The sequence below is a fragment of the Pituophis catenifer genome, unplaced genomic scaffold, assembly GCF_029215685.1.
Source record: "Pituophis catenifer annectens isolate HBS135680 unplaced genomic scaffold, rPitCat1.0.hap2 SCAF_3, whole genome shotgun sequence".
Taxonomy (NCBI): Eukaryota; Metazoa; Chordata; class Lepidosauria; order Squamata; family Colubridae; genus Pituophis; species Pituophis catenifer.
Window position 1 is genome coordinate 107,384,904 of NW_027256883.1, and position 25,448 is coordinate 107,410,351.

At 39.2% G+C, this 25,448-nt stretch overlaps 1 protein-coding gene across 1 annotated transcript in view; it reads right to left on the reverse strand.

Moving 5' to 3' along the window:
* Positions 1–2,701: 2,701 nt before the first annotated feature.
* RXRG (retinoid X receptor gamma) overlaps positions 2,702–25,448 on the reverse strand; it is a 51,222-nt gene continuing 28,475 nt past the window's right edge. Inside the window, exons 5-10 of the mRNA XM_070939187.1 lie at positions 23,479–23,648; positions 20,952–21,081; positions 17,996–18,128; positions 11,835–11,926; positions 10,992–11,097; positions 2,702–2,849 (exon numbers count right to left, since the gene is read on the reverse strand). Of these exons, the coding sequence (XP_070795288.1) occupies positions 2,702–2,849; positions 10,992–11,097; positions 11,835–11,926; positions 17,996–18,128; positions 20,952–21,081; positions 23,479–23,648 (779 nt within the window). The remainder of the gene's footprint in view (positions 2,850–10,991; positions 11,098–11,834; positions 11,927–17,995; positions 18,129–20,951; positions 21,082–23,478; positions 23,649–25,448) is intronic.

The following is a 25,448-nucleotide window of genomic DNA, read 5'->3' on the forward strand; positions in this document are numbered from 1 at the left end:
ATGGATGGGGTCCTTCAGGCACTTAATTTGGCTGCCTTTTTAGTAGTTCCAGCCCTTCCCTCCAAGTGCCTTGTCAGAGTTGCCTTGGGATTTTGCCTGTGCGGATTTGGCTTGCTTTGGATTTGGGTGCAAGGGAGGGGCGGTTAGAGGAGCGCCGAGATGCCAAAATGGGCTCAGGAGAGGCCAACCGAGGAGTACCTGAGAGGGGGAGGGGTGAGCCATATGGTGATTCAGCCGGTTCACCGAACTGCACACAAAGTTAACAACTGGTTCGACCGAACCAGTATAAACTAGCTGAATCCCACCACTGTGTATAATTATTAGTGAAGAAGGTGATGTCAGATAATTTTCTGGTTGGATGTCAAATAATCTGCTGGTTGATTGAACAAAAGATCTCCCTGTAAGACTCCCCCCTCCCATGTTTATTTGGAAATTCTAAATCAAACTCAGTATTAGTTTTTATCCCGGAGCTATAATTGCACTCAACATTGAACTAGCTCACTGATGGTGGCCCTTTAATTGGTCTGTTGTTGGATGTTTGGGTGGTTTAGGGGTAGGGAATTTGTGGTGGTGGGGGGGGGGGGTGTTTGGGATTGTTATGTGTGTTGGACCTGGTCTTTGGGTGTTAAGTGAATTTCGTTGTATGCGTATACTGTGTATATACTGTGTATGCGTATGCGTATACTGTGTATATTGTACAATGACAATAAAGTTATTATTATTTTATTAATATACTTACAGAGGACAAAAGAAAATGTAGCTTTACCAAAACAAATGAAGATAATTAAATTTTTAAGGCCTGATTCATGTTTTATGATCAGACGACACAAAGGTGGTATGACACTAAGGTTATGCTTCTGCATATGCGGACATATAATTTGGGAGTGCCGTAAGAGTATTTTGAGGTGCAGAAGTTCAGCTATTTAGGCATTCCTCCTCATTTTCAATAAGTAGTTATGACATACTTTTGTTCTATGGCTATGAAGAAAGCTTTGGCTGGATGAGACAAAATCTTTAATCATCCTGAAATACATGATTTGAGATATTTGAGATAGCCCAAAGATAATTGTGGGGTGCAACACTTCAGACATTTAGGACTTTTTTGTATTAGCTTATCATTATGACATTTTGCTGCATGTTAATCATTTATTTATCTTGAAGGTAGAGTATTTGATCACAGAGATGTATGAAAAATGTAACTTCTCTGTTTAATTCAAGTGCACAATAATATAAACTTTAGTTTTATAGTCACTCTTCTGATTGGGTTATTTCGCGCTTTATACAAATAAAGTATAATTTCCTCTCACCGCTTTTTTATAATAAAAAATTAGAAAAGAATAGGATGCACTATAAGCAGCAATTTCATAAACTATTTAAAAAACAGAATCGTATAATGCAGAAGAAATGTTAAATGTGGACATAAGGAATGATAAGAAGTGTGTATGCTTTTTGTTGTAAAACATAACTACAGTCATACAACACATAGTACTTGTCATCCTCATTTGACGGTTGTTATGGAGACCACCATCTTTCAGTTTTAGCTTTTAAATATTCTAATTTTTCTTCTTCTTTTTCCACCTCCCTATTTCCAATCCTTCCTTTTCTGCTATCCTTTTGTGTGTGGGAGCCCTCTGGTGCCTCATAAGAGTAATGCAAGAATTTTCTGGGTTGATAGACTTCCAGCAAAATGTTAAGAATGCTTCCACTAGGAACACAAGAGAAAAGAAGCCACATCATGAAAGTTTGTTTTTAAGCCAAATAGTTCAACCTCCTTGTTCTGATTTGAGCATTCTATGTAATGAGAATTTTAACTGAATAAACTCCTCTACTTCCAGATAGGTTTGGACATTTGGGTATTGTCCTCCTTGCGCATAACAAAGTGCAGCAGGAATATGTACAAAGTAATTGTGAAAATATTGTCCCTTTGAGGAATTGATTTCATTTCCATGTGAAGTTATGTTGTAGTATGAACCTGAAACATGTCGAAAAGGTTATTTATAAATATTGTCACAACAAAATAACAAAAGAAAATCTAGAGTCATGGATGTGGTTTTGCTATCTAAAATAAAACAGGCCCAGATTCAGATCATGTAAACGAATGGAAGTCTATTCCAAATTATCCTGTTCCATCTTGGAATTATGATGTCAACAATATCCAATGCAAGTTTCTTATCGTGTGTGTGTGTGTGTGTGTATTTATTTATTTATTTATTTATTTATTTATTTATTTATTTATTTATTTATTTATTTTCTGGGTAAAATACGAACACAAGTATACAAGGATATAAATGACATGTTGTAAGAGAAGTTCCCTGACTCCATTCTCCAGAACACCCAGAAAGCAGGACCTCAGCAATGACTTCCATACTAATTACTCATATATTATTTTATTTCTCATCTTTTGGGAAGTGAAAAAATAATTTAAACTCAATCATTTATACAAGTTTTTTTTTTTGATGAGCTACAAATAATTTTTGATGAACTGCAAGATGCCCTGTTCCTCCTAGCTGCTATTTAAAAGTTTGCATATGAACAACATTCCATTTTTTTAAAAGCTAAACATTTATAGGAGTTCCTATTCCTTTCTGAAAGTCATTCCATACAGACGTTCAGGAGAATGGAATGGGTGAAAGCAGGCAGATCAGGAACAAAACCTCTTCAGTGGTGTCATTTGTGCTTTCTTGTTAGCATTCTGTCCTCATTAGGTGATTTGCAGAGGTGTCTCTAACATCTCCATAAGAAAGGTGTCAATAGGGGTATCACCTATTAGCTTGAAGAAGAAGAGATGTTCCAGGCACTTCAGACCAATAGATCGCAATGCAGGCAGCCTGAGAAGTAGTTTAGCAAATCTGGAAGAAGGAGGGAGGGAGGGAGGGAGGGAGGGAGGGAAGGGAGGAAGGAAGAAAGGAAGAAAGGAAGGTGAGAGAGAGAGAGAGAGAAAGAGGGAGAGGGGAGAGAGAGAGGGAGGGAGGGAGAGAGAGGGGGGAGGAAAATCTGTAATCAATGGCTGCTAGTAACACCAAGGTCAAAGAGAACCCACATTTTCTGAACTGGGTTGGAAGCAAGCTAGCAGAAGTCTGCATGCAAGTGCTATGATATCTGACATTGTTAAAACCATATGTCCTTTGGATGCCATTGATTTTATACACACATACACATACACAGAGAGAGAGAGAGAGAGACAAAGAGAGAGAGAGAGAGAGAATTGTGTATGTGTGTGTGTGTGTGTGTGTGTATACACACACACACATATGTGTATATTTTATTAAAGATTACAATTACAAAAACATTAATACAGATTAAAAAGATATAACTATAAAAAGAAATGGAAGGTGCAAAAAAGAAAAAATAGAAAGACAAAAGGATATAAAAAAGAAATAAAGAAATAAAGAAGTGACATCCCAACAAGCATAAATAATTCTAGTAACTTATTACCTCCTCTTAACAATGCAGAAATGATATCTTCTTCCCATATAACATCTCTTAACTATAAACAAATCCATAATGCATTGTCATTTCAGTCCTTTCAATCATTTTAAGAGTTATGAGGAATTTTAACCTTGATCAAATGAATTAAATTTATATTCCTCTTACTTCTAACAGTCTTGATTTTTAGTGGTCAACAACAAATAATGATGTAAAATTCTCTTTTCATTGTTTCTTTGTCCCTCCCCTCAAGATTCTTCAAAACTTTAACAATAACTCTTTTGTAAATCTAATATAAGAAAATTATCAGATGACTCTCTTGATATATTATTTGAGCATCATTTGTATATTGCTTTTAATGAAGATATTAGACTTCTTTTATATGTTCAGTGTAACATCTTTTTCCATGTTGTAGCCTGTCATTTATAAAGATGGGAGGGATGGTGACTTAGTCGCTTAATGATGCTGGAGATCATCTTTGCTTCAGTGGTTCAAATCCTCGCACTGTGTGGTGTGGTGAGCTCCCGTCACTTGGTTCAGCTTCTGCCCTCCTAGCATGCTGCACAAGAGTAAATAAATACCCCACTTCATTGGGGTGAAGAGGTGGCACTTCGTGCAGACAGTCAGAATCCTGCTGATGCTGAACCTTCCAGGTTGTGATGCCTGTTGGTAAAGCAGCTTCAGTGGAGGGAGTGGGCCTTGGATGCTGCTGCTGCAGAAAAGCCACACGTCTCGCCCTCATGTGGCACACCTTGGGAAGCACATGAGTGGGAACCAAACAGGGGTAGCTAACAGGCAGCCAAACCACTACTCTGCACTAGCATTGTAGTCTCCCAGTTAATGTAACATTGCCATATGCTAAATAAATAAATGCATTTGTAAATACACTTTCAACTCAGTCTTGTCAAGTAGAACTTGTTCCTCCTCCATAAGATTTTTAGATGCAGTCTTTTCATAGAGGCAGATATCTCTGTTGACACTAGTAACCTTCAGAGTCCATTGTATCAAAAATATCCTTCAATTTGCCTAATATTAGAATATTTTGCTTTATTCTGTAACTATAAGTCAAGTTAATGTGTTCTTTTTAATTCCAAAAACTTATTTTAAATTTATCTGGATCCTTAGTCCATTTGTAACTTTCTAAAATCAAAGTTTTAATCACCCTTTTGATGTTTATTACATTTAAAACGTTCTTAAACTTGTATTTAAAACTTCGTGTATATATGCTATGTTATAACCTTAAAGAGATTTTTTATATTATTATTTTTATAATTCATAAAATTGTTTACTGTTGATACATATCTTCAGAGAAATTGTCTAGAAATATATATGTTGGAAATCTGAATAACAAGAAGGGACGTATCATTTTATCATGTTCAGTGGATGGGTAAAAAAGCTACATTTTTTTTAAATTCAGATATACACGTTGATTCAGAGGATTTTAAAGGAGGATATACAATTGAGTTTTTTGTCTCAGGTTTGATGGACAAACAGTTGGAAAAATGTCATTGAACATTGTTTTTGTACATGATAACTACAGCAAGATTATTATTTGCATAAAGATGGGAAAATTCGACATTACCCACAATGGAGGAATAGTTGGTAAATATGATAGGAGTTGCTGAAATGGCTAAATTGACTTATTTAATTAGAAAAAAGACAATATGTACTTTTATTGCTAATTGGGATTTGCTAATTATTATTGCTAATTAGATTACAGGAAGATGAGAGTTATATTGTAACCAAAGAGTAAGTGGTAAATTTATGATAATTGTACTTATAACTGCTGTAAAAAAAGATTAGAAACTATTTCTTTATATCTTTTTTCTTTATTTTCTATTTTTTTTCTTGCATTTTAAACTTTCTCCTTGATTTCTTTTTCTTTCTTTATATTCATTTGTATTAGTTATCTTCCTTTTAAAAAATTCTTTAATGAAATTAAGGGTATGTGGTGTGTTTATGTATGTGTAAAATTTAGTATTATCTCCCCCCTTCTATCTATTACTAAATTTGCCATAATATAATTAAAATTGAATAATTTGAAATGCTATGGGAATACATTTCAAATGCCAGTATTCTCTTCAGTTAGAGGTCTCTTTTCTCTGTAAGTCATCTCTGTATGATACTACTCTGTTAATTATGCATATTGAACAAGAAGTATTAATTGGCTGGTTTAAAATACTGCTGCTCAAAAAAAGGAGATGAAGAACACAAAAAGGATTTTAAAATAATTCAGAAAATGTGTTTGTTTTTTATTTTAGCAGTCTAAATGTTGTCCAGCAGATGGCAGAATAGGACAACATAAAAATTATAAAATGTTTATGTGGGGATTCTCTTTCAAACAAAGAACTGTATTTTTTCCTAGATAAGTTTTCAGGGCCAAATACACTGGAGTACTAGCCCACATCCAGCCACATTTATATTCATCCCTCACCCTTCTCCATTTTTTGTATTCTATTTAAAAATAGCTCTCAGGAATTTTCCACTTTACAGCACTACAACGCCAGGCTGAAATGGCTGGCTTCAGAAATCCCTGTCTGAATTTCAGTCCATTATTCTGCTTTGACCCCAGTGATGACCTGGTGTTCTGTCTGGGTTGCTGGATTATAAATCAGGATACCAGGCATTTTAGTCCTCCCTTAGGCATGAAAGTCTGGGTGTCTATTGGCCGGTTGCTTTATCTCATTATAACCCATGTTATGGGGAAAACAGGAGGCAAGAACACTATATATACTGCTTTGAAAGGCAGAGTATACATCTAATTAATTAAACTCTCTTATTGGTGGATCTACCCATTTCTTTACCAGTGCAGGTGGGGGGGGGGACAATCAAAAAGTAAACATCACAAGTATTACAATTTTTCTGTCCCTTGGGCTGGAAGTAGGAAGTGTCCGACTTCTTGTCAATTGCACTTAAAAAGATTGAACTAAACCAGACTAGACCAGTCTTCCACTGTTTTATCAGTGAACTTGTATATACAGCCATTCCTCATTCAGTGACTACCTTGGTTAGTGATCAATCACATAATAGTAATAGTAGTAGTACAGGATGATGTTGTGCATTCCTGCCCTCTAGAAATGGGCCAGTACATGTACTGGAAAAAGCTGGTCATGAAAATCAGCTCCAAATCATTTTCAATGGCCTGAGAAGTTAGTAAGTTAGTAAGAAAAATAGGCCAAAGAGTTCCTTAAAATGAAGATGCTAAAAGCAAAATCCTTCTCAAATCCAATATTCAACAATAGAAACAAGCCAGTGTATCTCTGCCAAAAATCTGATGAAAATCTGATTTAAAATGACACACATACACACACATATAGGTAAGGGGAAAAGGTCATCAAACAACACACAGACGTAGTCCAAATTTGCAGAGACGGTGTCAGAAAAAAATGAGTGGAAATTAAAGAAGCATGTGAAGAAAAATTCAAGTGCTCTTAAATATGTTCAAAATGAAACCAAGAGAAAAGAAGCAGTACACTATGTCAGCCTCCGCTCTTTCATTGCTTGCTTGCTCGGCTGCCATGAAACGGGGGGAGGGGGCAGCTCTTGGGATTCTTGAGAGGGGTAAGTGAACTGGAGGAAAAGGAAAGTAATTCTTTGCTGCAGCGTTTTCTTTGAAGCTGATAACGTCTCAAGGTCAATGGCCGTGGCATAGCAAGAGGATGACACTGCCAGACGTTTGCTCCCACATGACCCCTGGAGAACCTGTGGATTGGATGATTTACGCTGGACAGTTGGAGGGGATACTTTCTATACGTGATTTTCGCGCCTTTGCTTCAGACCTTGCTTTTCTTTGACTGCATTCAGTTCTTATCCAGTAAAAGTTACCTTTCTCTATGAAAATGGAGTCGGGGTTTTTCTTTCTTGGATAATGAAAGGAGGCCATCCTGACATTCTAGCTACTCTGGGAAGATGGCAAAAGATAGCAAGTAACAGAAAAAGATAAAATACTCCGTTCCTAGATTGGTTTAGTCTTCCTGGAGTGGAGGCCATGTTCCACTTCATCATTTCAAATAGATGATTAAAAGGCAGGATCTGAGTCTGAGCTTGACAACAGAATAGTCAGTAAATATTGACTGACCTTGGATGCATTTAGATTTCTAGAGCCAGCTAAAGCATCCTATGTTACTACTGAATGAATTTCCTGGTGATTTGCCAAATTCAAAAATTGAGATTAGGTTAATCTGATGAGACTAATTGTCAGGGTAACGATTTAAGAGCTGACCAGCTGCTACAATGATGTAATATTGGGAATGAGTCAGCAAGGTGTTTGAGCTGATATCACTTTAAGAGCCTGTAATAAGAAGAGGCCCTGTTGGGGCGTATCTCTCTCTTTGTGTGTGTTTCTGTGCTGTAATTGCTGATTGCTGTTTGTTTGAGGTCTGACTAAAGTATGTGTATGTATATATTCTTTGTAGATAAAACCACTATTTACTGTACATACAAACTTCTGTTTACTGTATTTGCTCCTGGGTTGTCTCACACTGTGCGCACTCTGACAGGTTATGGACCCGTCCAGAGAGAAGGCCAGAGTGACTAGAGAAACCAGAGAGAAGAGAAACCCAGTGAGAGCTTGCACCAGAGCCAGAGAGGTTGTGCATCTTGGTTTGTTAGTGGTTGGGGCTTGTAATGTAAACAGGCAACATGGATTCCGTCAGTGTAATGGGAGGAGGTTTTGTGGTGTCTCGGCTGAATGAGACAGACTACCTCTCCTGGAGTGTAAAGATGGAGAGGTACCTCCGAAGGGAGGATTTGTGGACAATAGTTACTAATCCACCAGCAGTCCTGGATGATGGGGACCGGAGAAGAAATGAAAAGGCATTAGCCAGCATAATTCTGGCTTTAGAGGACAATCAGCTGATACATGTGATACATCAGCTGGTACAGGTCTCCGGTCTGCAAAAGAGTGCTGGGAGGCTTTGCGCAGTGTGTATGTTAGAGAGACTGCCGGCAGTAAAATGTTGCTGATAAGGAGACTGTATAAAGCACAACTGAAGCCAGGGGAGAGCATGTCCACACAGGCTAAGTATGAACATGCAGGCTATGAGAAAGACAAAGACATGAAGTTAGAGGAAAGAGGAATGATGTTTACTGAGGCACACAAGGTATATGTGGTGCTCAGTTCGTTGGACACTTCATGGGACATTTTTGTGACTAGCCTAGAGTCTATGCAAGAGAGGGACTTAACCATGACGTATTTGACTGGCCGATTGCTGGAGGAAGAACAGAAACGTCTTGAAAGGTGACAAGGAAAGGAAGGAGATAATGCTCAGCACAGGCCAACATCTGCAACATCTCAAGATGCAATCAGAGCAGCTGTGACTGTTTACATGGTGAAATGTTGCTTCACGTGTGGTTCTACAGAGCATCTCCAGAGATGCTGCCCTGAGAGGAGAAACAGAGGAGCAGCAAGACAAGGTCATAGAGCTACTCAACACATGAGGAGTGGTTCTTTATCGTCATCTTTTTCCTTGGCAGCAACAGTGTCTGAAAACACCAGAAACACTTGGTTGTTGGACAGTGGGGCGAGTCAACATATTGCAAATGACCCACAAATGTTTTCTGGCTTGAGACCAGCTAAGCAAACATTTGTTAGTTTGGCTAATGGACAACAATCTGCTGTTAAAGGGGAAGGTAAAGTCTATGTACCTGAGATAGGGGAAGCTCCTGGGTTGTCTCACATAGTCACCCTGTGCACACTCTGACACTAATTCTTAACAAAGACATGTCAACGTCTAGTAACCACTGCATTGTTTTATTTACAGATACTTACAGATTTTTTTTCGCCTGCTCTTGAATCCTTAATGTCAAAGTGCTTGATTTTTAGTTCTTTGAGAACCATCCTCTTTGAAGATGGAAACCTTTGTTCTCCTTCAATCAACTGGTATGTCATCCAGGATATTTTAAAGGCAATGGATTATATTCAAGCTAGACATGAGCAAGTTTCTTCAATATCTTAAAATGCAGATTTGAATTTGAACCTATTCAGAGTCAATAGGTATTCTATGTCATGTCTACGCTTGAGCTGAAATCTTACTCTTTCATTCAGCTCCTACGGTTATCCAATGTAACTCAAGTCCTCTTTTCAGAAAAGATGAAGCAAAAAGATGAGTTCAGCAGTTTTGCCTTTTTTCTATTACCTGTTATCCTTGTACTGTTTTCATCAAACTTCTGATATACTTAATCTTTTCCTTTAATTCCCTATTTTCAAAAAATCTTAGTATCCTGTGCCAAGCTCGTTTTGAGATTTAGCTTTCCTGGCACCTTTCACGCTATCAAATTGACTTTTTCTTGGTGACCTGTTTCTATTTCCACCTCCCATATATGCTTTTTTAATTTTTAGATATTCATCAAACTCTTTGTCTAGTCACAATAGCTCCTTCTGCTGTTTTTCCAATTTTTTCCCTCTCTGGAATTATTTGTGATTGTGCTTCTTTTTTTTTTTTTTAATTTGATTTATATGCTGCCCTTCTCCGGAGACTCAGGGCGGCTTACAATGTGCTAAGCAATAGCCTTCATTCTTTTGTATATTTATACAAAGTCAGCTTATTGCCCCCACAACTGGGTCCTCAATTTACCTACCTTAGAAAGGATGGAAGGCTGAGTCAACCTTGAGCCTTGGTGAGATTCGAACCTGCAGTAATTGCAGGCATCTGGTCTTAATAACCAGCTTAATAACAGGGTGCCTTAGACCACTGTACTACCAAGGCTCTTTTAGTTTATGTATAGCCAAAATGTTGTAAGATTAACATTGCCAACACAAATCTTGCAAGGTAGGATTCCCCAAATCTTGTGCTTGTGGATATCCTTCCTTAGAAACTCTCACCCATTAGTGCAGGAGGAGCAGAAGAAGGAGTAAAATGGATTTGTATTAAGGTAAGTGCGCTAATAACCTTATAAGGTCTTTAGAGGGGTGGCGGGAATAAAGAGAGAAGATTTGATTGCCAACTTCAGCTGAAAAAAGACAATGCAACATCCTGGGAATAATTGCCTCTGACTCCCATGGCAAACTTCAAAACCACTTTGGATGATTTATTTCCCTTCTTGAGCAATGGAAACCCAGAAGAAATACAGTATGTATCTACTTGTATAATGTCTCGGTACTATTCTTATGTACTAGAAAAATAACACAGTGTAATTCTAGAGAGCAGAAACAAAGTATTTAATATTGACAAAAGATGCTTAAAAACATTTAATATTACATCTAACTTTTGATCATAGAGTACTGAGTATCATTCTCTGCTTTAACCATGAGGCTAATTGGGCAATTTTAGTTCATATTCCACTTCACCCTAACTTACCCCTTGTCTTCCCTCTTTCCTTCTTTCTCTCTTTAGGTTGCCTGTAGACACTTACAACATTTCCAGTTTCAGTTTGGAGTTGAAGGCTCAGTCACAGGAAAAAAAGAGCATTTATTTATTTTATTTATGACTCAATATTCTTCTAGATAGCTCAATGTGATGTTCAATATAACCTCAAGCTAAGGATACAAAAACATCACGATTGACATAATTTTGTATCATCTTAATATCATTATGCATTAAGCAGCCTAAGCAATTTCTATTTACCTTCCAGGTTGCTCAGGATACTTCTGTTTTGTGTATGCCTCCAGAGTAGCATAAACTTTCTCACGTAGCAATTCTACCTCTGCAGGACTGGACAGGCCTTTGGCATCTGATGCAGTGACAATAGAGGGAAATGATTAAAAAGAGGGACCAATATTCCAGTCCCTGAAAAAACCGTATCCAATTTTTAAAAAAGCTGTACTCATCCTTAGGGATGAAAGTGCTGCACCATCTAGGACAAGTAATAATATCATCAGAAACAGTCATACTGATTCTTAAATTGGGTATTATATGAAAAAAATCTAACAATTTTATGAAATATAAATAAACTTTGTTATCTGTTTTAAGAAATCTATGAAAGGGTATGTAGCTGTTCATAACATAATGGAATAGTTACAGCTGCAACTTGAGAAGTTGTAACATAGTTAATACTGAACATTGGGACAATCTCAGCATTCCCATTTTCCCTTCTATTTTGTGAAAAATAATCCCTTCTCTTTTTTTCTTCTGCCACCCCCCTCCCACCCACCCCTATTGCTATTCAATTACTCTTCTCTGTGTAGTATTCCATTTCTCTTTCTTCTTTGAAACTCTTCTTCCATACATTTACCCTTTTTGTTTCTTGTAGACCATTGCTGCCTCAGTGAATGCAACATGATAATGGCAAACATTGAACATCAATTAAAACAAACAAACAAAAAGAAATCAATTATGAAAAGTCACAAGAAAAAAAAAACTCTCTGCTCCTCAGAAACCAGCGTAGTCAATGGCTAAATTAGCTGGGTGTAGAGAGGCATGAGAATTTCCTGGGGAAGATGGCAGCCTTCCCAAGACTCAATACTTAACCTGGATTGAACAAGACAATGGCTCGCAAACACCCCAGTTCAGACTTATCCATCTGCATGTCTTTCATTTTGGATACCAACTCAGTAAGAACCCTGCAAAGAGAGACAAGGAAGAAGGAGAATGAGTGAATCAAATTATATGCATGCATTACTGGTGCTTCTACTCTAAGCAGTGGTTAAGTGGGTCTAGGACAACTCACCACAACCATTTTGCCATGGCCAACTCACCATGGGGCAATTCCACATGGGTAACTCAACCCAATAGATGTTATCTGCCACTGTTTCTTTAACATTATTTTCATTTTTGTCCATTTCCACAAAAATGGAAATAATGTCAAAGAAACATGGCAAATAACATTTATCACATGGAGTTATCCCATGTAGAATTGTCCCATGGCAAGTTGTCTGCAGCGAGTTGTTCTGTGGCGAGTTGACCACTGCAAGTTGTCCCAGTCTGTGGTGAAGTAGTGTGGAATTACCAGGAGCTGGGTTTGGGGTTTTTTGTTTATTTGTTTAATGAAGCATCAATTCAACACTATAATCAATTAGAGTCACGCTGCATTTTTGCAGTAGCTCTCCCATCTATTTTCACAGTTGTGGAAAACCTGCATTTTTTAAACAGGGAAATAGAGTAATCTTCACGCAAATGGATGCTCAGTACTGTTTTTTTAAATCCCTGTTCAAGCTGGGATTTTAATCAAAGCAGTGATAAAAGCCCTGTATGTTTTGGAATGCAAATACCTGCAGAATTATCTGTTTCAATTAAAACCGACTCATTCAGTTTGCATGTCCTAGAGAAGGGTGTTCTTGTGAGAAATTTGGGGGAAGGTGGAAGAAGCTTATCTATGAGGTCTGCAACTCTATGGAACAGCCTTCTTGTAGAAATCAGCATATCACCTTTGCTGCCAGATTTTAAGCTGTTGATGGAAAGAGAGCTTTTGAGAGAATTGTTAATGGTTAGATGTTAGAACTGTGTTAGTATGATTCTGGCTATTTTAGAGACTCTTGTGTAATTTTTATTCTGTTTTAATATGTTTTATGTGGTGCATCACCAGGATTCTATTGGGAATGGGGCAATATCAAAATGCAATAAACAAATAACTGTATCAGTCAAGTGATATCATGCCTTCATTACTTTGCAGTGTCTTTCATATTTTTGTCTCAATTATTTTATATATTTATTCCAAAGGAGGACAATTCTAAAGGAACATTTGAATTAAATTAGGAAAAGCTATAACTAAAGCCACAAATGAAAAACTCTTATAAAGTGTTAATCTTTTTGATCTGTTTGGGCAGGAGTGTCAAACTCAAGGCCCAGGGGCCAATCCGGCCGGCGGGGTGCTTAAATCTGGTCCGCGGGACTGCCCTGGAACAGTGAAGGACTGGCCTACAGTGCCTCTGCCAGTGAAAATGGGCGGCTGTGGGCGGCACTCCCAAGCTCCATTTTTGCTGACAGAGGGTTGCAGGAGGCCGTTGCAGCTGAAACAGAGCTTGGGAGCCTGTTTTCGCTGGCAGAGGGCTCGGCCCACCACAGGTGCCCCTGACACAAGTGGCATTGAGCTGGCCGTGCCCACCCTGGCCCCCCAAGGTCAAACACAACCCTGATGCTGCTCTCAATGAAATTGAGTTTGACTCCCCTGTGTTTGAGCAACTAGAAGTACAGATCATTCCTTCCAATCTCCTATTGTCTGCTATGTTTGCAGTGTTAATTCTACATGGATTTCATAAAATATCTTTTTTTATTATTGCAAAAGTTTTACAATTACATTTTCACCCCACTTTTTCCCCCCCAACCCGCCCCGCCACCCCCACCCTAACCCCACCCTAACCCCCCCTAACCCCCCCTAACCCTCACCCCCTGACTTCCATAGAATATAATCCCTTCAAAATCCCCCCTTTTTTTTTTTATAAAAACTTGAACCCCTCAAAACCCCTATAATTTTTTCCCCTCTTCATAATTCATACATACATTTCTATTTCTATTTCTATTTCTATTTCTATATAACTTTCAATAAAAAACATTTTGATACTTCCTAACTTGGTATTTTTTTTGCACATAGTCTATCCATTTTTTCCATTCCCATTCATAAGTCTCTTGTGAGCGATCTTTTAGGTATGCTGAAATCTTCGCCATCTCCGCAAAACCTGCCATCTTTAGAGTCCATTCTTCAATAGTGGGTAAAGCTGCATTTTTCCAATATTTACCTATCAATAATCTTGCTGCTGTTATCATGTACAATATCAACTTAGTTTCGTCCAGTGTAAAACCCTTAACTATACCCAATAAAAACAATTGTGGAGAAAATTGAATTTTTTTCTTCAAAACATTCTGCATAACCCACCATATTTTTATCCAAAAAGCCTTAACTTTCTTACAATTCCACCAAACAATTTCATAAAATATCTTCAGCCTATCATATCAGGGTTTTTTTTTTTCCCACCTCGCTGATATATTCTTTATTAATCCTTTCTATGGCTTGCACCTTTAGAATATGCCTGTGCATTGCGTCTGTATTATCTCTTTCTTTCATTAGATTATCTAGTTATCTAGGCTATATAGGGGGAAACTGAAATATTCCCATATCTTCATTAGATCAACATACTCCATTCATCAGAAAAAGGAATTACTTTTTCTGTATATGACCTGTATTAACCATATCCATTATTATTTGACATTGTCTCATAATGATCATGTCACAGAGGAAGGAGACATGCAATTAAGATATGGTCTTATATAGGCAATATGTACATATAATTGTGCAGAAAAAATAAATCCTATATTTTTGTTAATCAGTACAGTTTTAATAAAGTGGCCACTAATATTTTCATAAAGAGAATTTAACTAGGGTTCTTCAGCTGGGGCTTTTGCCCAAGACTACAGCTGATGGGCAGTAAACAGAAAGAATTTAAATTCATCCATACATGCTGTTCCATTCAGAGCAGCTGGATCATTTCCATTCATGCTCTTAACAGATTAACAGATTAACAGAGTTGGAAGGGACCTTATAGGTCATCTAGTCCAACCCCCCGCTCAAGCAGGAGACCCTACACCATTTCTGACAGTCTGGCAGTCCAATCTTTTCTTGAAAGTCTTAAGTGATGATGCTCCCACTACTTCCGAAGGCAAGCTGTTCCATTGGTTGATTATTCTCACTGTCAGAAAGTTCCTCCTCATTTCTAGGTTGAATCTCTCCTTGGTCAGTTTCCATCCATTATTCCTTGTCTGGCCTTCAGGTGCTTTGGAAAACAGCTTGACCATCTCCTCTCTGTGGCAGCCCCTCAAGTATTGGAAAATAGCTATCATGTTTCCCCTGGTCCTTCTCTTCACTAGACTGGCCATGCCCAGTTCCTGCAACCGTTCTTCGTATGTTTTACCCTCCAGTCCCCTAATCATCCTGGTTGCTCTTCTCTGCACTCTTTCCAGAGTCTCAACATCTTTTTTTATAGCGTGGTGACCAAAACTGAATGCAGTACTCTAGGTGTGAATTTACTAGGGCTTTATGAAGAGGTATTAGTACTTCACTTGATCTTGATCGTATCCCTCTGTTAATTCAATTTAGGATTGCATTGGCTTTTTTGGCTGCCGCTGCACACTGCCGGCTCATATTTAGTTGGTTGTCCGCTAAGATTCCAAGATCTCTCTCACAGTCACTGCTATTAAGCCTGGTTTCCCGCAGTTTATATGTGTGCTTTTGATTTTTCTTACCTAAGTGCAAGACTTTACTTTTCTCTACATTGAATTTCATTTTGTTAGATAGGGCCCAGTGTTCAAGTCTGTCAAGATCCCAGTGGATCTTGAGCCTATCTTCTAGGGCAGGGGTCAGCAACCCGCAGCTCCGGAGCCGCAAGCGGTTCTTTGGGCCCTCTGTCGTGGCTCTCTGTCCCATCACTGGTTGGCCCCGCCCCTCACCCCTCTTATTTTTTGGACTCCAGCCCGAAACAGCAGGAAGCGAAGGCTGCCTTACGCGCAAATGTGGTGCGAAGGCAGGTACAGGGCCACTTCACTCCTACACTCTCCTCCCCTATCCTACTCTCATGACCCCCTGGCCAGCTGTGGCTGAACCGGGAGCATGTGCACGCGCAGGGAGACCCTCCTTAAGCAAGTTGTTTCCTGCCCTGCATGCGCCTTTCCTGAGCTTTGGCACTTGCTTGAGAAGGGTCTCCTCATGCATGCACACGCTCCTGGTTCAGCCACAGCCGGCCAGAGGAGAGAGGAGAAGAAGGATGGTCACCTGAAGGGAGAGGGGGACAGACACACACACACACACACACACACACACACAGAGAGAGAGAGAGAGGGGGGGGGGATGTAGAGACACACACAGAGTGATACGTAGAGAGAGGGAGAGAGAGAGATACAGAGGGAGAGAAACACAGAGGAGGGAAAGAGGGGAAGATAGGGAGAGGGACAGAGACACAGAGATACAGAAAGAGGAGGGAGAGAGGGGGAGATAGGGAGAGAGACATAGAGAATGGTTTTGTGGCTGGGTAGTCATGGCTAGGGGTCATGTGACTGGGTGGGAGTGAGTGACATCGAGTTGGCCATGCCCAGCCAGGTTTTGTGGCTTCCTGTGTGTTTTTTTTCTGTAGGAAACCGGTCCAAGTGGCTCTTTGAGTGTTTAAGGTTGCCGACCCCTGTTCTAGGGTGTTAGCTATTCCTGCCATCTTAGTATCATCTGCAAATTTGGTGAGTTCCCCTTCTACTCTGTCATCTATTTATGAAGATATTGAAGAGTACTGGGCCTAAGATGGAACCTTGTGACACCCCACTGCTTACTTCTCTCCATGTAGACTTAGACCCATTAAGTACTACTCGTTGAGTACTGTTTATTAGCCAGTTGTGAATCCATCTGGTGATAAAGCTATCTATCCCACTTTTTTCTAGTTTACAAAGAAGTAGGTTGTGGTCTACTTTGTCAAATGCCTTGCTGAAGTCTAAGTATATTATGTCCAAAGTACTTTGATGGTCTACTAATGTAGTCACTATGTTTAAGAATGAAATAAGATTGGTTTGGCATGATTTGTTTTTAACAAACCTATGCTGACTTCTAGTTATTACTTTACTCACTTTACTCATTTCTAGGTGTTGGCAGATCTGTTTTTTTATTATCTTTTCCAGTATCTTCCCGGTTATTGATGTTAAGCTGATTGGTCTGTAGTTTCCTGGGTCTGCTTTCCCCCCCCCTTTTTTTTTTTTGAAGATGGGAACCACATCAGCTCTTTTCCAGTCCTCTGGTAATTCCCCGGTGTTCCAGAATTTTTGAAAGATGTGGTACAATGGTTCTGAGATGACATCTGCCAGCTCCTTTAGAACTCTGGGATGTAATCCATCAGGTCCTGGTGATTTGTATTCATCAAGATCAGACAGGTGTTCTCTTACTATTTTTTTACTTATTTTAACTTTTATTTCCAGTCTGTTTTTTTACAGTTATGTTTCTTGTAGGTTGGGCTATAGTTTCTTTTTGCATGAAGACTGATGAAAAGGATGAGTTAAGCAGCTCTGCTTTCTCTCTGTTGCCTGTTACTTCCTTGCCATCTTCTCTCTTTAGTGGACCGACTGTTTCCTTGATATTTTTTCTTTTTTCTTGTTATTTATATGTTGGAAGAAACTTTTTTTGTTATCTTTGACTTTTGTTGCAAGTCTTTGTTCATTCTGAGCCTTTGCTTTCCTGACTTCGTCTTTGCAGATTCTGGCTGTCTACTGATATCCTGTCTTAGTTATGTGTCCCTCTTTCTGTTTTTTATACTTGTCCTTGGCCATAGTAAGAAGAAATGGATAGTCGGTAAAAAATGTCACCATCACTTTATTATTTTTTTAAAATTTCCCTTGAGCTTTACAGCAGAAAAGTAACACAAATAATGCTAGAAACCAGCCATCTATAAGAAATTGCAGAATAATATGCGAACCAGGGAACTAGCAACTTGGTATATATTGGTGTGTAAATGAATCCCAAGGCTATTTCTTAAAATCAAATTTTTTTTGAAGGGAACAAAATTAGAGCAGAGAAGTTGCATAAATTGCATTTAGACCTGCATAAATCCAGGCAGCTTTCCTTTCCTACAAATTTCAGAAGTATTTATTTAAGCTTTTCTTACTCTATCAAAACTAACCGGAAGTCATTTAGGAAAATGCAAATGCTGGAATTAAGAATAAAAACATGCCTGTCAAATATGGAGCCCACTCCAGCGCTGTGTGCACTGCTCCGATGCACATGTAAGCCGGTGGCCAGTAAGATCCCATCCTGTACAGAAACAGAGCGATGGGAAAAAGAGGCAATCAGCAGTTCATTCCAACCTAAAAGAGGAAATAAGAGTGATATACACATTTTTTTCTGGAAAAAAATTTTAAAAAATTTTTGCTTGATAATCTGGCTGTTAACTTGACTGGACCAATTTATGCTACACTAGAGTATGCAAAGTTTTATTTATTTCATTTCATCCCTGTAACAGTTTGTTTGCAAAAGAACAAGTAATCCGGTATTGCTTATAAGCAACAAAGATCAAGAAGATCCCTTTTAAAAACAGAAACTGAAATAAGTAATAAGGCAAAAGATAGCCCGATCCTGAAGTAATAGCATGGCTATTGAAAACCTATTTCTCATTTTGCACATTCTTAGAAAAGGTTTGTATCTCATGGCATAAACTTTGCAGGGAATTCAAATACATGACTTGCTATTGAATAAAATCTGTCTGTGTAGGGACAGCAGATACTAGGTAAGCCAGTAAATGTTTAAAAGAAGTTATTGGGCTTTATCACTTCACAGTGCAATTGCAGAAAAATGTGTTTTACTACTTTCCAATACTAAGAAGACAAGCAAACCTACAAACAAACCATTGAAAACCTGTATGTTGAGGAATTGTTTGAATTAAACTCTTTTCCCAGCATAGTCACTGTTCAACTATAAACTATTTGTTTTTTAACATGCCATCAAATTGTTCTTATTTTTATACTTTTCAATCTCATTTTAAAGAAATGCACAAAGGACAGTCATTTTACTTGATGTGTGATTCTACAGATCGTGGATGACACAACCAGCATGACAATATCTCAGCATCCATGGGGGTTGTGCAATCACATCCAATCAGGGAGATGTTTTTTTCCAAATAAAGGTAGTCCACGACCTATGATCACAAATTGAGCCCAAAATTTCTGTTGCTAAGTGAGACAGTTGTTAAATGAGTTTTGCCCCATTTTTATGACCTTTGTTGCCACAGTTGTTAAGTGAACCACTGCAGTTGTTATTAGTAAACACTGTTGTTAAGTGAATCTGACTTCCCCATTGACTTTGTTTGTCAGAAGTTTGCAAAAGATGATCACATGAGCCTGGTTCACACCAACAGTCATAAATAAGAAACAATTTTGTTCACATGACTGCAGGGATGCTGCGACGGTCATATGTGTGACCAATAAGTCACCTTTTTCAGCGCCATTGTATCTTCGAATGGCCACTAAACAAATGGTTGTAAGTCTAGGACTGTCTTTGGTCCATAGATAGTGAGAATTTAGAGCAGGGGTCCTCAAACTACAGCCCGTGGGCCATATATGGCCTGCCGAAGCCATTAATCCGGCCCGTGCAAGACCACGAGGCTTTCCCGCCCACATTGCCCCACCCATCGGCCCCCACCCTTTGGCTGACCGCAGGATTTACCTTCACTAGCCCCACGGACTGGAACTGGAAGGTAAGGCCAACATTTTTGGCCCATTTTTGGCCTGCAGAGAGGTTCTGGAGACAGGGGAGGTGAAAAACAAAGTGTGCAGATGCCCTGGGAGGCCAAGAAATGGCCCGTTTTGGCCCGTTTTTGGCCTGCAGAGTTGTTCTGGAGGCAGGGGAGGTGAAAAACGGGGTGCATGGACACCCCAAGAGGCCAAAAGGCATGTTTTGGCCCATTTTTGGCCTGCAGAGAGGTTCTGGGGGCAGTGGAGGTGAAAAACGGGGCGCACAGATGCCCCTGGAGGCCAAAAATGGGCCCATGTTTGGCCTCCCCTGCCTCCAGTAGCACTCTGCAGGCCAAAAATGGGGCACACAGAGGCCTTCCGGGGCATCCTCATGCCCTGTTTTTTACCTCCCCTGCCTCCAAAAGATAGGCAGAGAGAGAGAGAGAGACAGAGAGAAAGAGAGAGAGGGGGGGGAGAAGCAAGACACACACACAGAGAGACTTGTTGATTGTAAGCTCCTTGGGGCTGAGAAGAATTGCTGCAAAACTGAGTTTCCTGAAGTGGACCACTAGACTCCTAAATAACTGAAAAAACGATATAATAAAAAAGAAAAGTCAACCAAAAGAGCAACATGCAAACAAAAGCAAATAAAACACTCCCAAGAGCAAAACAAATTAAAGTTTAATTTGTGTGCATTTGTTTAATGGACTGCTAAATTGGCCACACCCACCTAGTCACATGACCTGGCCACGCCCACCCAGCCAGTCCACCTCCCCAACAGTCTGAGGGACCATGAATTGGCCCACTGTTTAAAAAATTTGAGGACCCCTGATTTAGAGGATTAGATTAGAGGTTCACAATATTACTCTTAACCACCCTGGTAGTAACTGTTCCACTACCCTCTGGCTGGCAAGATGAAGAACTTCTTTTCAGCCTTGAGACAGGACAGATCCTACCATTCTGTCTTGTTTATCTCTGAGGCTCGTTTGCATTCACAATTCGAAAAGCCACCATCTACCTTGGGCTTTATTTCAGGAATGCAGCATGAAATAAGATTCAGAAAACCATGACCTGAATGACTGAGAATCTCTACAGACCACCAGCTGAAAAGTACTAATATTTAAGCTGAAAACTAGATATAGAGAAAGTAGGAAGATTGGATCATATGAAAATGTGAAGCAGCGGAATAGCTGCCCAAATTCTGAAGGGCTGAGCAATTCCTTGTCTCTAGCTATATTCTGTTCACATTCTTTTCCAAAATGGGAAGATGCTTTATCTTCTGGGAGAACAAAACGCCTTGCAAAATTTAGAAAAAAGTATATTTTCTTTTTACGAGATAATGTGCAAGTGGATAATTCATCAGCTACAACCTACAGCTACATAATGCAAGTTTTCCAGTTCCTGGTGCTGTGTTGATCATTCAAGGAGAGCAATGGCAAAGAGAAGCCTACAAGTCATTACCTGCTCGGAGGAGGATAACTTGGTCTTCTAATGTCAGGTCTGAGAAGTGCGGAATCCGCTTGGCCCATTCAACCAATGTGAAGAGCTGTTTATCAGCTGCATGGCAAATATTGGTGACAGGATCATTGGTCTAAGGGAGAAACAAGTACATAAGCCAGCAAAAACACCTTGTTTGGGCTATTTTTTATAAGCCTAATTTTAGAAACCAAGAGTCTCCCTTTTAAATCTATTGTAAGAGTCTTTCCATCTTGCCTATCTACCCAAGGACAGTCTGGGGTGATGGGGCAATTCTTGTCTTCAATTGGTATTTTCTGCCCCCTTTCCCCCATCTCCTCATCCAGGGAAAGAGAAGAAGAAAAAAAGAATAAAATTGCCTTTCTGTCAACTGAAAAGACTAAAAGTCAGACTATGACATGAAACTGGTGGCCAATCAACAGAGCAGAATCTGAAGCAGATTATAAAACACACCCTGGCACCAAAAATGTATGTTTAAAATAGTAGTTTGTTTATTAGGGAACAGAACAGCAAAAAGAATCATGGATGCGTTTCTCATGGCTTAAACTAAAAAGGATTGAGAGAGCAACTTTAAATAAGGGTGATCTTTTCAAAATGCAGAACTAGTTTCAAGGAAACTAGCTTGTAAGGATTGAGTAAGAAGCATCTAAAATAGAATAGAAAATAGAATAAATAGAAATAAAAGTAGAATAAAATCTTTACTGCACGCTGTTTGACTTCCTACTGTATCTGTAAATTAGGTGTGCCAGATTTTGCTTCCTGAATTCTGAAAGTCTTACCTTTGAGCTACTGCATATGGACTGTAACACTCCATTAAGACCCCTATATGGCTGCAAAAGGAATATTCTATAATTATTTAATGTCATCTAGGAATTATCCTGATTTCTGTGGCGCAAACCTGATGTTCTACTTAACTGATAACCTGGAGCACATTTCCCCCCTGCTGCTGTTAACTCCAGAAGTTTTCCAAAAACAAAAGTATTAGAAATCCCCCATTTAACTGTGGGAGAGAATTGTGCTTGCTCAGGGATTTAGCCAATGGCTTTTCTGGATTTCCATACTAATCATATAAGGATTAGATTACAAATCAGGTGTGTGTATTCTGATGCTACAAGGATTTTTGAATGCTCCTCTTGCCAGAGGTGCCTATTTATCATTAGTTCCTAAACTTCTCACTCTTCTTTTGCTGCTAGGCTACTAGGAATGCAGAAAGGGAATGGGACAACTTGCCACAGCCAACTTGCTGTGGCCAACTCATCACAGCCAACTCGCTGCGGGACAGCTCGCCACAGCCAATTCGCCATAGGACAACTTGCTGCAGGACAATGTAACAATTTTATGTAATTATTTAAAATAAATAAAAAATATTTAAATTTTTGCCATTCACATTTTATTCTGTCCCTCCTTTTGCATCCTTTTTAAAATAATTCTATTCCACCATTTCTTTGATATTAATGTAACTTTTGTCCCGCAGCGAGTTGTCCTGCGGTGAGATGGCCATGGCAAGTTGGCCGTGGTGAATTATCATAGACCCTGCAGGAAAGCCAAATACAGAGCAGGATCTGAAGCAGATCCAATCCATAGTCATACCCATATCAAGCAGAACTGCATCTTAAGAATCTGAAACACTGCCCAAATGCCAGGCTTGCACTTTGTAGGAACAGCAGCCCAGGCAGTGAATTTTGGGCATCTTTCTTCTATTTCATCCTAGGAGATCAGCTCAAGACAGTTTGGTTCCAAGCAAGGAACTCTCCCATTGAGCAGGATGGGTGATGACCTCTGTGAATTTAACTACTCCCTTTTGCCAGTGCTTGCTCACAAAATTCTTTGGCATTAACAGATCAGAATTAAGCTGAACTCTTATTTTTCTTCTGTTTTCTTGCTTTGGTGAGGGGAGGGAAGGAGCAGAGGTTAAGGTTTTATCATGCTGGAAGCCCAACCCACCTGACAGGGTTGTTTTTGTGGGAAAATAGGAGGATGAAGTCTCTGAGCTACTTATAAAAATAATAGTCAGGAAATAAATAAATAGGAAAACATTTGCAATTGCATATGAACATTCCTGAGATTGGGAATTCAACCCAAGCAATGTTAGTAAAGCAAAAAAAAAAAATTTAAAGTAAATACACTCTAGTAATTTAACACTTAGCTAAATACAGTGTATCAGGAGGAAATCCAAACAACATATGTTCACTTTGAACATGTCTGGAAAAAGAGCTAGAACAAACAACTTCAGATTAGTACTTTCTTAGACAAAGAGAAACCAAAATGGACAGATTCTGTTGCCCTAACTTTCAAGTTTCTGCTTGTATGTGTCATAAGAAGACCCCAGATGTCTATCATTACCAGTTGTTAAAAAATATTTTAGATTATGAATCTATAGTGCACTTGCCAAACAGTCATTTTTCTGAACGTGCATTAAGTCATATGTTTGTATTCAGGATATTCAATGTTATACACATTACTCACAGTTACTTACAGCCTAAGGAACAGCACTGAAATGAATTGCACCTACCGAAGTTTCTGCACTCACATCACTGTATGATTCAGACTTTGGTTCAACTGCCATTTCAGCTTCTAGAATCCTTTCTACAGGCATATCTTCAAGACTCCCACCATTGCTGCTTGTAGATTCCACTTCATTCTCACTCCGCTCTCTGCTTCTCTGCCTCTCTTCTTGAACCGCTTAGTGCACAAAGAAAAGTCCACAAGAATTTTGTCACTCTCCACTCTGTGTCCCGAAATGTAATCCTATAATTATACTGTGACTTCCTTACATTTTCTCTGACTCTCACCCATCAGCAGGGTGTCTAAGTTTAAAATAGGCTTTTCTTTTTCCTTAGATTTTTTTTCTATGTTAAGACAGTTATTCTAATAAGACTTTCCTCAGCAATGACTGTGAGGAATATTTTTCCTGCCTAAATGCAGGACCTTACTTTTCTCAACACTGAATTGTATTTTGTTGGCTAGGCCCCAATATCCAAGTCTGTCAAGATTCTTCTGAATATTGAGTCTAGATTCTAAAGTTTTAGCTATTCCCCTCAGTTTGGTGTCATTTGCAAATTTGATGAGTTCCCCTTCTATTCCCTCATCTAAGTCATTTATGAAGTGTCAAGACTGAAAAACGCTTAAGCTTCTTCTGACTATTACTGCTTTTCAACTTACCAAAGAACTGGGAGGAAGGAAGGGTGAGATGGAATGTGGAGGCTACAATCTTCAACTGTGAGAGTCAAGGACACTTCTGCAGGTGTCAGCCAAGACATGGACTGTTATCAAAACAAAAGGCTGATTCCTAGTTGGACAATGTGACCCATTCCATGGGAGGAGGGGATGAAACTCATTTTAACTCTGCAGGGTTGTGTGGGAAAACTTGGTTTTGCTTTCTTCAGTGCCAAAATAATGTACTCAATAAAGTTTTGCTTTTGGGATTTTAAAGTTCCTGAAGATGCCTGCTTTTATTAGGTCTGTTAATCAGATGGTTGACATGAAGATGTTGTAGAGTACTGGGCCAAGGACAGAATGTTGAGATATTCTACTGCATCCTTCCCTCCATGTAGGTGTAGTTCTGTTGAGGGCTACACACTGAGTATGGTTTGTTAGCCAGTTACAAATCCATCTAATGGCGATGCTATCTATACCTCATTTTTCTAACTTACAAAGTAGGTTATATTCTAGTTCTGTTGTAGTTATGAGCATCTTTTTCCATTTTTTTAATACTTTCCTTTTTGTTGGAAGTGGTTTGTTCTTCGAGCTTGCTGTTTGGCTTCCAAACATTTCGTTGCCAGACTAGACAACATCTTCAGCGGAACTTTGGTTGAAGAATCTTATCTCAATTATTGTTCATTTTTGTCTATCCTGAGTGGAGACATGGTTGGTTGGTCACATGGCTGGATAGTCACATCCTGTGAAGGTCACCAAATGAGGAGGTGGTTGGTGCTGTCATAGCTTAGTTGTCCAATTAATCTGGCTCCTTTTGGGCTTGTAGGCTGGTTCCAGATCGATATGTTTGTTGAGTGACCTATTTGATGAATACCAGGCTTCAACCATTTGTGTACATGGCATGTGGTGGCATGGCCAATGAGTTTTGTTCCATCCCAGTCGAACTGATGTTGCTTGGTGTCACTGTGGATCAAGATCAGGGATTTGTGGTCATGCTGGTTGGCTGCTAGTCAGTGCTCATGGATTCTTGTTTTTAGTTGTCATCCTCTTTGCCCAACATAGATGGTCACAGTTGTTGCATTTGATCTTGCAGGTTACATTGCTGTTCTCTTCCTTCAGTCTTCTCTACAGCTCTTGTTGGAGTGTTGATGTTGGTTTTTGAGCCATCATTATTCCCAGCAGTTGTAGAATTCTGGCCAAATATTGCTTTTCTGTTTAGGATTTCTACCCATGGAATTCTTCTTAATCTCCTTCTTAGTATTTTGAAGTCGGCTCCGCTTGCTGCAGGGTGTCTCCTAGTTGATGTCAGGATAATTAGAATCCCCC